Source organism: Gossypium hirsutum, chromosome A03 (assembly GCF_007990345.1).
Source record: "Gossypium hirsutum isolate 1008001.06 chromosome A03, Gossypium_hirsutum_v2.1, whole genome shotgun sequence".
In the NCBI taxonomy this organism is placed as follows: domain Eukaryota; kingdom Viridiplantae; phylum Streptophyta; class Magnoliopsida; order Malvales; family Malvaceae; genus Gossypium; species Gossypium hirsutum.
Window position 1 is genome coordinate 1,595,017 of NC_053426.1, and position 13,694 is coordinate 1,608,710.

At 33.2% G+C, this 13,694-nt stretch overlaps 1 protein-coding gene across 6 annotated transcripts; it reads left to right on the plus strand.

Moving 5' to 3' along the window:
• The first annotated feature begins 289 nt into the window (after positions 1 to 289).
• Positions 290 to 6,490, plus strand: LOC107958491 (uncharacterized). Of its 6 annotated transcripts, XM_041105164.1 has the most exons (22): positions 341 to 356; positions 460 to 569; positions 676 to 758; positions 945 to 1,013; positions 1,742 to 1,940; positions 2,032 to 2,291; positions 2,819 to 2,839; positions 2,920 to 2,983; positions 3,114 to 3,210; positions 3,298 to 3,403; positions 3,546 to 3,609; positions 3,740 to 3,836; positions 3,924 to 4,029; positions 4,170 to 4,233; positions 4,364 to 4,460; positions 4,548 to 4,653; positions 4,798 to 4,861; positions 4,992 to 5,088; positions 5,176 to 5,281; positions 5,424 to 5,487; positions 5,618 to 5,714; positions 5,802 to 6,490. In XM_041105164.1, exons 3-22 carry the CDS (start codon positions 690 to 692, stop codon positions 6,145 to 6,147), a joined length of 2,193 nt encoding a protein of 730 aa, XP_040961098.1. In that variant the 5' UTR covers positions 341 to 356; positions 460 to 569; positions 676 to 689; the 3' UTR covers positions 6,148 to 6,490. The 6 variants fall into 6 exon arrangements, with proteins under 6 accessions (XP_016749766.2, XP_040961106.1, XP_016749767.2 ...); XM_016894277.2 differs by having other exon boundaries at positions 290 to 569; XM_041105174.1 differs by lacking the exons at positions 341 to 356; positions 460 to 569; positions 676 to 758; positions 945 to 1,013 and having other exon boundaries at positions 1,745 to 1,940; positions 2,032 to 2,186; positions 2,264 to 2,291.
• Positions 6,491 to 13,694: the final 7,204 nt, after the last annotated feature.

The following is a 13,694-nucleotide window of genomic DNA, read 5'->3' on the forward strand; positions in this document are numbered from 1 at the left end:
TGTAAAAAGCAAGTTGCTTGAGACCGTTGGATTTTGTTTGATAGTGTATAAGGAATTGTAAGGTTAAAAAAGTAAAAGATTACAGAAAATATATTTCCTCTTCATTTACGGGCTTGGGATGAAAAAGTTAAATATAACGGCTTTTTACTCGAATAATACAAAAAAATAAAATATTTATTGAAGTAGGGTAAAATTTTTAATATATCTTTTTATAGGAATCTTGACACATGGAAGATACCCATGTCTAACCATCTAAAATAACTGTATATTGGTGAGCTGAGGTCAATACAAACGGTCATCCCTCCCGAAGTTCCATGCACTTTCAGAATTTAATTAGGAGAAACGAAGAATTAACGGTAAATTGTGTACTTTTTTTAACAAACAAAAAGAACACAGATGCTTTGGGAACTTTGGGATTGAATTAATTTCTATTTTATATTTTTCAAATAATTCCGAAAGCCGAATTCGTGGGATCGTGCGAATTCATTAAAGCTTCGGTCGGGTATAAAAGTTGGAGGAAAACAATGAAAAACAGTTCTTCCACAGCATAACAAGTCTACTCTGCAACTGTAAGCAATATTAACCTCCATTTCTTGGATAGAAGACAGAAATGATTTTTAGTTTAGATATTCAGATTTTTTATGATGTTCTTATATCATATTTATTGATTCTCAGCTTGTACTTGGCTCATGGAATACATGGCGGATTTCAATGGAGAGACATCAAATAAAGATAAACGCTATCGTAAAAGAGCAAAGGTAACTATTGGTTATTTATACATGAAGGTTTTAACTAATTCATAGCTAGAATTGGTTGAGGCTAACTAATAGTAGTTATTTAGTTGCTTCTGTTAACTGCTCTTGCTAATATCTGCTCATACTCTTTATTGTTTAGGGTTGGTTTAATAATAGTTCCAATTTTTTGGTTACTCTCCATATATGCAGGACTGTCATGAGCTGCAGGCAGACTTGATATGTATGATATTGGATGGGGATGACAAATATCGAACAACCGTGAGACTTTTCCTCTCTTTTTATATTTTGTTTTTGGGTAAACTATACCAGGCTCTGTTTAACATGCCAATCCTGCAATTTCTGACTCCTTTCTTCCCCCCATATACCACAAGTGTGACAAACTTTTTACAAGTATCAGATTATTGTTCTTTTTTTTTTTCTCAAGATAGAGCTAAAAGTGGGAACAAAAGATAAATTTGAGGTGCAAATTGATCCTCTTTGTCAAGTGAAGTGGGAAATCTGCATTAAATCCCTGGGGTTGAAGAGGGAATGTTGTGTGTGTTTTTCCTTTTTGAATACTAGGAATGTTGTGTTAGAGCAAAGAAGGTAAGTATAGGATTTGAAGGCAGTAGTCATGGACTATCATCTTATGGTTCTAATGCAATTTTTCTTCTTCTTTTCTTCCTTGCTTCTGCATTAAAAAATTGTATATGGTGTCCAAATTTTAATTTACTTGGTCATATCAATAGTACCTAAATGAGTGAAAAGAAAATTTCAATTTTTTTCCAGGGACAATTTGAATTTAAATTATTATGAAATAAATGAACATTCAACCAATAACTACAACTTGAGTTGAAAGAAAATTCAAATTTGATATAACTATGATTTGAACAGAACTATTCCAGAAGAAGATGAACACATGATAAATAGATCACAAGATACACTGTAGTTGTTTTTTTATTTTTTATTTTTATTTTTTTTAATTTAGTAATTTTTTTTTAATGTAGCGGAGATGGGAAGATAAACAAGTGATAGTAGTGGAAGCGATGAATCGGCTTCGTGACCCACATCTCCTACAGCAATGGTTGAGAAAATTGCAGTCTGGGATTGTCGAAATTCCCAGTTTCAGTCTTAGCTCCAACAATGCATTTCAAGAGCTTCATTCAGTTTTGAGCCAGCCAACAAATCCAGTTCATGACATAAATTGTGCGGATGGCCTTCCTGACTCAATCTCACTTAGTACATGTTGTTTAATCATTTAAATTAAAATTCGTCATCTGCTTTCTTTATATTTCAGTTCAAGCATTGCAAAAGGAAATGGAGGTGCAGGGAGAGGCTATTGAGGACCAAAAAGAGCAATTAATCTCAGAGGCTAAGGATTTTCGCATGGTGGCAGAAGTTCTAAACAAAGTTTGGGCTTCTTATGTTGCAAAGCAACAGCTTACAGATCCTGTTAGTATTCAAGATCTTGTGCAAACGGACGATGAATCTTTCATATTCCACTTTCCTCTAACCCCTGACTGTAGCAGATGTGCTAAGATTCGCATCAACCTACAGGTAAAAATTTTGAGTAGAACCACCCAATTTTTCATTAGTATTTTAATCAATGGAGCGTTAGACCTTACTTTTATCATGAAAATTATGACTCTGTAACTTAGTACAGTATAATATCCATTTCATAAAGTTAGATCACAAGTAGTAGCCGCATGACCTTTCTTTCTATTGTAATTTGTTCTCGCATTATTGAATTTATAGATATGATGTGGTAAGTTTATTTAGAAACAGTCTTGAGGAGGTGTACATATAATAACTTTTTTTTTGTCTCTCATGTTCTGTTTTTTTTTCCCCACTTTGTTATTAATCTTTACTCTGTAGTCTGCATATTGCAAATGTACACGGCCCCTCAAGAGGAACAAGTAATGATAATGAATTTAGCCCTAGCGCTGTTTGATTGATTCGACTTGTTTGTAAGAGAGCAAATCAAAACAAGAAATATTAAACATTCGCACAAAAAAAACTCCAGGGTATGAAAGCTGCCAGTTTCTAATTTTGTGTATTGTGTGTGTTTTTCTCCTTATTTACAGGGTTATCATGAGGTTGACCCGGTAAGGTTTGGCATATATATATATATATAGTTGAAGTTGCTTATTTTTTTGGATCAAGTCTGCTTCTCTTCTTCATATAGGATCTTTCGTCACTGTGGTTCTTTGATGTGGAAAAATATGGTTTGGAAAACCATCATCTGCCAGGTAGTGGCTGCAAGTTGATATTCTATTATGTCATTTTACAGAAATAATTTGGTCTCTACATTCTTAAACTGTGACTATAATAATCTTAATGGTTTTATACTTGTCAATTGTCAACATTAATATCCTTTAGATTTTGGACATCAATATCCGGATGAAGGCAGCAGTAAGGCAAGAGCAAATCAAGACAATATGAAGCTGTCAAATGAGAACATCTCTCCTGTCCAAGGGTATACAACATTTATGGACGCAATGTTAATGTGCTCACTGAGATATTTCAAAAGCACCCTCATACTGATAACAAGTTTTTCATTTAGGCATGCAGATTTTCAGAACATCCTTACAAACTCTCTAACTGAAGCTGATCATAATATAGAAAGCAAACCAGAGAGGCTCGAGCTAAAAGACATCACAAATATAGAGGTAAGGGTGCAAAGCATAAAGAATAACTTGGAGAAGGCTCGTGAAAGGAAGAAATTGGAAGAAGAGATCAGGGCATATATATATATATAAAATTGAAGTTGCTTATTTTTTTGGATCAATTCTGATTCTCTTCTGCATATAGGATCTTTTGTCACCGCAGTTCTTTGATGTGGAAAAATATGATTTGGAAAACCGTCATCTGCCAGGTAATGGCTGCAAGTTGATATTCTATCATGTCAACTTACAGAAATAATTTGGTCTCTACATTCTTAAACTGTGACTATAATAATCTTAATGGTCTTATACTTGTCAATTGTCAACATTAATATCCTTTAGATTTTGGACATCAATATCCGGGTGAAGGCAGCAGTGATGCCAGAGCAAATCAAGAGAATATGAAGCTGTCATATGAGAACATCTCTCCTGTCCAAGGGTATACAACATTTATAGACGCAATGCTAATGTGCTCACTGAGATATTTCAAAAGCACCCTCATACTGATAACAAGTTTTTTATTTAGGCATGCAGATTTTCAGAACATCCTTGCAAACTCTCTAACTGAAGCTGACCATTATATAGAAAGTAAACCAGATAGGCTCGAGCTAAAAGACATCACAAATATAGAGGTAAGGATGCAAAGCATAAGGAATAACTTGGAGAATGCTCGTGAAAGGAAGAAATTGGAAGAAGAGATCAGGGCACATATATATATATAATTGAAGTTGCTTATTTTTTTGGATCAATTCTGATTCTCTTCTGCATATAGGATCTTTCGTCACTTTGGTTCTTTGATGTGGAAAAAAATGATTTGGAAAACCATCATCTGCCAGGTAATGGCTGCAAGTTGATATTCTATTATGTCAATTTACAGAAATAATTTGGTCTCTACATTCTTAAACTGTGACTATAATAATCTTAATGGTCTTATACTTGTCAATTGTCAACATTAATATCCTTTAGATTTTGGACATCAATATCCGGGTGAAGGCAGCAGTGATGCCAGAGCGAATCAAGAGAATATGAAGCTGTCACATGAGAACACCTCTCCTGTCCAAGGGTATACAACATTTATGGACGCAATGCTAATGTGCTCACTGAGATATTTTTAAAGCACCCTCATACTGATAACAAGTTTTTTATTTAGGCATGCAGATTTTCAGAACATCCTTGCAAACTCTCTAACTGAAGCTGACCATAATATAGAACGTAAACCAGAGAGGCTCGAGCTAAAAGACATCACAAATATAGAGGTAAGGGTGCAAAACATAAGGAATAACTTGGAGAAGGCTCGTGAAAAGAAGAAATTGGAAGAAGAGACTAGGGCATATATATATATATATGTAATTGAAGTTGTTTATTTTTTTGGATCAAATCTGATTCTCTTCTGCGTATAGGATCTTTCGTCACTGTGGTTTTTTGATGTGGAAAAATATGATTTGGAAAACCGTCATCTGCCAGGTAATGACTGCAAGTTGATATTCTATTATGTCAACTTACAGAAATAATTTGGTCTCTACATTCTTAAACTGTGACTATAATAATCTTAATGGTCTTATACTTGTCAATTGTCAACATTAATATCCTTTAGATTTTGGACATCAATATCCGGGTGAAGGCAGCAGTGATGCCAGAGCAAATCAAGAGAATATGAAGCTGTCATATGAGAACACCTCTCCTGTCCAAGGGTATACAACATTTATTGACGCAATGTTAATATGCTCACTGAGATATTTCAAAAGCACCCTCATACTGATAACAAGTTTTTTATTTAGGCATGCAGATTTTCAGAACATCCTTGCAAACTCTCTAACTGAAGCTGACCATAATGTAGAAAGTAAACCAGAGAGGCTCGAGCTAAAAGACATCACAAATATAGAGGTAAGGGTGCAAAACATAAGGAACAACTTGGAGAAGGCTCGTGAAAAGAAGAAATTGGAAGAAGAGATTAGGGCATATATATATATATGTAATTGAAGTTGCTTATTTTTTTGGATCAAATCTGATTCTCTTCTGCGTGTAGGATCTTTCGTCACTGTGGTTCTTTGATGTGGAAAAATATGATTTGGAAAACCGTCATCTGCCAGGTAATGACTGCAAGTTGATATTCTATTATGTCAACTTACAGAAATAATTTGGTCTCTACATTCTTAAACTTGGAGTATAATAATCTTAATGGTCTTATACTTGTCAATTGTCAACATTAATATCCTTTAGATTTTGGACATCAATATCCGGATGAAGGCAGCAGTGATGCCAGAGCAAATCAAGAGAATCTGAAGCTGTCACATGAGAACACCTCTCTTGTCCAAAGGTATACAACATTTATGGACGCAAGGCTAATGTGCTCACTGAGATATTTCAAAAGCACCCTCATACTGATAACAATTTTTTTATTTAGGCATGCATATTTTGAGAACATCCTTTCAAACTCTCTAGCAGAAGCTGACCATAAAGAAAGTAACCCAGAGAGGCTCGGGCTAAGAGACATCACAAATATGGAGGTAACGGTGCAAAACAAGAGGAATAACTTGGAAGAAGAGACCAAGAAGAACAAAGCAAATATTACAAAAGGCAAACGGAAGGTGGAGAAGGGCGAAGCTGATTTAAAAGAAAACATACTGAAGGTGGTGAAGGACGTAACTGGCTTAAAAGAAAACCGAATGATGCTGAGGAAGGACGATGCTAAGTTACAAGAAAACCAACTGAAGCTAACCAGTTTGCCGAAGAAACCACGGGGTGCGTAATTTGCTTTTTTGAAATACATTGTCCATGGTTTATTGAGGATGTTGATGAATTGAAGATACAAAATGTAAGTGTTTGTGTGATGGTCTTGAATCTCAATGGTTTATTGGAATATTTATGAACTGAAGATACAGACAGTATGTTTTTGTGTTTGAATCTCAATGGTCTATTGGGAGTTTTCAAGAGATGTAAATGGGTTGTGTGGAGTTTAGATTTGATTAGCCATGGAAGTTATGCTCTTGATTTAGAGTAAGTTTGGTGAGACCGAGAAGGTTCCGATTTTAGATTTAAATATCAGTTGTAGCTTCAATTGTATGAATTGAAATCAGTTAAATAGTTGCAGTATTGATTGATTAAATTACGCAATTTGAATCGAATTTTTAAATTTTTTTTAAATTGTTATTGATTTATTTAATCTAATCGAATTGATTAGTTTAACAAACCAATGATCTAATTGATTTGATCACTGATTCAATTATGAAAGCTTTGATTATAACTTTTTCACAACTCTTCAGAATAATAAAAATATTTTGTTCGCAACCTACTTAAAGAATATCTAAAAAAGTAATCATATGAAGTTAAAACATTTTTCTCTTTCTCAATATATATCAATAGAGGTGTTTATACATTGGGTTGAGTTCGGATCAGATTTAAACATGATATTAACATATTTTATATGTGCCTAAAATTTGCTCAAATCTACTTATATTTATAAATAACTAATTTAAACCTGTTTTAAACTCATCCATAATATTTTTAAAAAAGTTTGTATTATTCTTAATTTAATATTTAATAATTTATGTATTTTTTATTTGTTAAACTTTTATATATATTCATTTTAATTTTTTTTAATGTTTACAATATTATATATTATTATAGATTTGCATAATATAAAACCTTACAAATTTTAAAAAAATGAGCTGAGTTAAATATTAAATTTTTAAGTCTAAACTCGATCTATATTTTTAATAAATTTAAATTTTTTTGCTAAATTTATTTAAAGTTTAGTGTTTTACTTAAATTCTTTTAAATTTTAAACACCAATACTTCGACCCATTAGATCTAGACATCAAATATAAAATCAATAAATCAAAAACACTGAAAATAATTCGAAAATAAACAAAGGAGAAAGAAAACTTGAGGAGTGAATCTTGAAGGTTATCTTATGTCTTTTATTTATTCAATATTATCATTAATCAATATAGTAATTTGGGTGTGTACACAGCTTGGTTTTGTACTTTGAATTTTATTTTTAGATGATTTTTACTAATCATATTTCTATTGTTAAATTTAATCATTAAAGTTTAGGATTTCTTTTTATAATAGAAGTGAAGGGCAATGATGCTAATTTTTTTTAGGTTTTTAAAAAAAAATTATTTTACTCAAAATTCCTTATAATTGTTAAAAAAAGTTATTTTTATTATTTGAGAATTTATTACTAGTTCATTCATTTTACTCAATTAAACTATTCTTATATTTATTATATTTTTATAAAATAACATTCTATTACAATTTTATTTTATTCTGGTAAATTAAACATACCGTAATTATGAGTAAATTATATATTGCCACTTTATTGAAGTTCTTTTACGTATTATATTTTTGGAAAATACTTATGATAAAAGAGAATTAGTGGTTGTTAACCACCATAGATACCCTAATTTTGTAAAAAGAAATATAAAATCATCTTTTATACTACCCAAAGATGGCCAAAGATCGTTGCTCTAATGTAGGAAAAGACCAACAACCATCTTTTATTATTTTTTAGGGACGGTTTGATAAAATTAAAATATAAGATCAAAAAATAAGTATTTCATTTTAAATTAAGAATCAAGCCTTTACTTAAACATTCAAATTTTAAATTTAATTTAACTTAATTTATCTTTTAAATTTGTAATATATTATTCTATATAATATATATTATGTAATTTTTAACACCCATCTTTTTTTTTAAAAGTAAAAACAAATAGTATTAATTGAAAACAATGAAATCACACAACTCTACTTAGAAAATTACTATCTTATTGTAAAATCTCTTAAACTGAAATTGGGGATCCTCAAAAAGCTTCAACCCAAATTGATTATCATAAATATATTTCACCATTTGATCAGCAGCTATATTCTAAAATCTAAGAATGTGACAGATTCTTGTCTTCTAATTTCTTTTAAGGTAAACATTAATTAAATGTAATTCAACTAGGCTACTACTGGCAGCACTACCCATAAGAACGGACTCTACAAGTAGTGCATTGTCGCATTCAATCTCTAACTGTCTCTAACCTATTTCCTATGCAATACCTAAACCTTCAAGAATAGCTCGAGCTTCTATGCGAAAGACCGTTCTTGATGTTTGTTGAATTGGCATATTTTTCATAAGTAATGGTTTTTAATTTGTATGTGATATTAAGTTGTTACTCGTGTAGTTATGGCTCCAAAAATAACTAGTACCAAAATAAAATAAAAAACAAATGTACACCAGCAAATGTTGCAGTACGTTTTCCAGTGAAAAATCCATTATAAACTCATTAAATAGGTTATTATTGAAAGTCCAACCAATTTTTAATGTATATTCGTAAGTGACAGAATCTATAACGAAGTTATTCTCATTAGAAAGATGAGTTTTAGTAGGATAGGCCTCTTGAGAGGATTTCATTGAAGTGAGGCGGAGATTAGTAGGGGTTAAAATTTCGGTTAAAATCAAATTAATCGATTTGATTCGGTTAATCAGTTGCTGGTCAAATTTAATTTGGTCGAAAGTCAGTTGATTTTTTTGAAATTTTGGTTATCAGTTAATTCGATTCAAAATCAGCTAATTAACCGAACTTAATAATTATGTAGTGTTTCAAGACTTAAAATTCCAATTAATTCGATTAACTTTCAAGACCAAGGAATATTATCAATGTATTTTTTTTTATATTTTTCATATTTATTTTGATTAAAAGACAAAAACATATAAATTTCGGCTAACCGATTGAATTAACTAAACTAATTCGGTTCGATATGGTTTTTTAGGTGTACATGTTCATTAATGGAATTTGATGATTTTTTTGGAGTCTAATTGAGGAATGCCTAAAAATATAGTTCCCGAATGCTTATATCGATATATGGATGAGAAAGGGTTTGGAGAAAACTCATCATAGTAACATTGGGTTAAGAGGGTGTACTTAGGTTGGGTTATTTATACCTTTCTAGACGAACTTTGATTGGTAATCTTTCGAGTCATTTTTGGACAAAGAGAGCTTGTCATGTGGATTTTGGAGTGCCTTTTTGAGCTCTGATCTAACCAATTTAGAGGCTCAAAAGTGTTCGCCTATTGTGATTTGTCTGGCAAAATGTTCACATCATTTGCTTGGGTGCAACCTTTGCTTGGGTTTGGACTTAGCTATGGTGGATTTAGACATTTTTTATCAATAGAATTCACTTTGATATATCACTGTTCATTTCCTATTCCGGCAATGCAGAAAGAGGCCATTGTGGACCAAATGCAACAATTAATAAAAGAGGAAAAGGTTTTCGGCACAGTCACAAAAATGCTAAACAACGTTTTGAATTCTTGTGTTGAAATGTGATATGGACACTTTAATTGCAATAGGAGTTTTTAGTTTTGTTTATTTATTTATTATATCAGGTTTTACTAAGAATTTTAGTTTTACTATATAAGATTTTTGTTTCCTTCATAAACTCTAAATTAGGTATTCTATTTTATGTCAATTAGGACTCTTTCATTTGTTATTAACAGTCTATAAAAGGCTGCCAATATGAAATAAAGAGGTAAGCAATTATTCTATCAAAAGAAATGTTATTTTGAGAGGGGGTTCAGTCAAGGACGAATCTGCCTTTTTGAGTAACCATAGGTCGAAGCAAGAATTCTTTCTCGTCTAGACCTGTGACTAGATCCTATGCCAAGGCGCATAACAACTTGGTATTGGAGCCAGCTGTCATGGGTGACGAAAAATTTTGACAGCCAAGCTGGAGGCATTCATGGAACAAATGGCTACAAGGCAACAAGCATTAAAGGAGCAGGTGGCGATGTTATCTCTTTCGGTCCAAAAGACAACAAAAGGGGATTCAGAAAAAAATAATGAAGAACAAGGCAGCAATGGAGGCAAGAAAAGAAATTCAGATTCGCAACACGGTGGGGCCATGGTGCCACGATACTCTAAGATGGAATTTCCCACTTATGATGGGGTTGGAGATCCTTTAGGATGGTTAAAAAGATGCGAATTTTTTTTTGGCAATCAACGGACCAACGAAGAAGACAAAGTCGGCCTAGCTTCATTCCATCTTTTAGGAGAGGCACAATTATGGTTTGATCAAATCGAAGAAGAGGAGGCAAATCTGGATTGGGAACGCTTCAGAGAGTGTTGTCATATCAGGTTTGGGCCACCTATGAGTAATAACCCCTTGGGGGAACTTGCAAACTTGAGACAAACTGGGACGGTAGAAGAATATCAACGCCAATTTCAATCATTACTTGCTAGGACTACTGATCTTAAACCTCGACAACAAGTAAACCTTTTTACTGCTGGATTGGTAGAGGAACTTAGAATTGATATTGAGATGCAACAACCGGGAAACCTTGGAGTTGCAATGAATATGGCTCGAGCTTTGGAACGTAAACAAAAAGTCTCTTCCAAGATGTTATCTTAAACCAATCTAAACTGGTCAACTTCCCAAAACACTGACAGCAATTCAATCATTCCAACAACTCAGAACATTGCAAAGGGAGGGGGACAAACAATAGAACCAACAGGGAACAACGGCAAAATAGGTTCTTCTGCACCATTTATTAAGAGATTGACACGGATAGAAATGGCAGAAAGAAGGGCTAAAGGGCTGTGTTATAATTGTGACGAGTCTTATTACATGGGACACAAATGTAAAAGGTTATTTTGGATAGAAGTACCAGATGTTGAAGGCAAGCAAGATGATGATGAGATAGATGCTTTTGGATAAGTTCTGAAGTTTATTTTGAATTTGAGCTTGAGGACAAGCTCAATTCCGATAAGGGGATTAATGATATGGACACTTTAATTGCAATAGGAGTTTTTAGTTTTATTTATTTATTTATTATATCAGGTTTTACTAAGAGTTTTAGTTTTACTATATAAGATTTTTGTTTCCTTCATAAACTCTAAGTTAGGAATTCTATTTTATGTCAATTAGGACTCTTTTATTTGTTATTAACAGTCTATAAAAGGCTGCCAATATGAAATAAAGAGGTAAGCAATTATTCTATCAAAAGAAATGTTATTTTGAGGGGGGTTCAGTCAAGGACGAATCTGCCTTTTTGAGTAACCGTAGGTCAAAGCAAGAATTCTTTCTCGTCTAGACTTGTGACTAGATCCTACGCCAAGGCGCATAACAAAATGCTACGGGTTATTACCAACCAAACGCTAACAAATCCTCTTAGTATTCAAGGAGATCTTGTGCAAAAAGAGGATGAACAGTTAATATTCTACTTTCCTCTGCCCCCAGACACTGGGAAAGGAGCCAAGATTCACAACAACCCTGAGGTAGGAACTAGGGATTATATATGGCAAAAGGAACGGTAGATCCTATTGTGATACCATGTTAAATAATTGAACAATAAGTTTGTAACTTAGTATAACAACCTTGTCATCAGGTTAATAAAGAGTAGTTGAGGCATAACTCTACTTTGTTGGTAATGTGTCTTGGTGTTATTGAGTTTATATGGACAATGGGGTAAGTTCATCGAGAAACAATCTTCGAGTGATGGATATATACTAATTTTTTTTTCATCTCGTGTTCTGTTCTTTCTTTTACTTTGTTATCCATCTATATATTGCAAATGTAGGTGATCGATCAAGAGGAACCAACAAAGGAGGTAAATTTAACCTTGGCATATGTGGGAGAGATACTAGTGAAACTAATATTGAAACCGCATCAAACAAAACAAGAGATGGTAAGGACTGAATTTTGAGTTTTACAGAGCAAATTTATGACCTTTATTCGACTTGAATATGCAATCATGCATTGTAGATCATACTGTGCATTCAAGTTTTATGTTCCAGTTGAAAAAATTCAGTATTACTATAAGAGAGATACTACTAGATAGTACGTTGGAATTCCTTAAATTAAACAGATTTTCTACCTTAGTTCTAGGAATTTCCTTGTACTATTAGCCATAATCAAATTACTAATTTTTAGGGATAGGCTAATTTCTAGAGATTATTTCCTTTTTATTTTTCCTGCTATTCTTTAAAAGGTTGTAGTCAGATTAGAAGAAATAAGAATAATTCTTCTTCCTAAATTTGTACATGGTATCAAGAGCATCAGGAATTCAGTAGATCCTGCTCTTTCTTCTCTTTTCTTGTTCTGTTTTCTCTGTTAGAAACCCTACTCCCATGGGTGACACCGAAAATTCCTATGAGACTCTTCATAAACTTCGGCTAACCAAAACTCAACTTGAGGCTCTTCATAAACTACTCGGGACTCCTACAGCCAGTGGGTCACTAGCTATTCACGGTACTGCTTTAAATACTACACACGAACCTATCACAACTTCTTGGATACTAGACTCAGGTGCATCCGACCATATGACAGGTAATCTAAGTTTGTTTCACACCTATTTACCTTGTCATGATCACTCTCGGATTCGAATAGCTGATGGATCTTACTCGTTGGTGGCTAGAATGGGGACAGTTAGATTTACTGAAAATTTTTCCCTTGATAAAGTTTTACATGTTCCAAATCTTTCCTATAATTTACTCTCAATTAGCAAGCTTACCAAGGATGAAAAAGTACTTGTTGAATTTTCTGCTTTAGGTTGTGTGGTTCAGGAACAAGAATTGGGGAAGATGATTGGCACTGCTAAAGTTGATGATGGCTTATATGTTTGGAACAAAAACAGTTCACAAGAAGGGATGGCCTTATCTACATCAAAAGAAGATTCTATCATGCTATGGCACCGTAGACTAGGACACCCAAATTTTATGTACTTGAAGAAATTGTTTCCTCTACTATTTCTAAATAAGAAAATAAGTTCATTGAACTGTGAAGTTTGCCAACTGTCTAAACACACTTGTGTCCCTTATCCTTTGAAACCTTATGTTCAATTTCAACCTTTCTCTTTAATCCATAGTGATCTATGGGGAGCCAGTCGAGTAAAAAACATCACAGGGGCTAGGTGGTTCATAACTTTCATTGATGACCACACTAGAGTTTGTTGGATCTATCTCCTCAAAGAAAAATCCGAAGTCTTTAGAGTCTTCAAAAATTTTCATCCAATGATTCGAACCCAGTTCAATTCAAATATTCACACCCTTAGAACTGATAATGGGAGAGAGTACTTTAATTCTATCCTAAGTCCTTATCTTTCTGAGCAAGGAATAATACATCAAAGTTCTTGTCCTGACACCCCTCAACAAAACGGGGTTTCCGAGAGGAAAAATAGACACCTTGTAGCCGTGGCTCGTGCTCTTATGTTTACTATGGGTGTACCAAAGTATTTATGGGGAGAAGCTGTCATCACTGCTTGTTATCTTATAAACCGACTCCCATCTAAGGTATTAAACTTTCAAACACC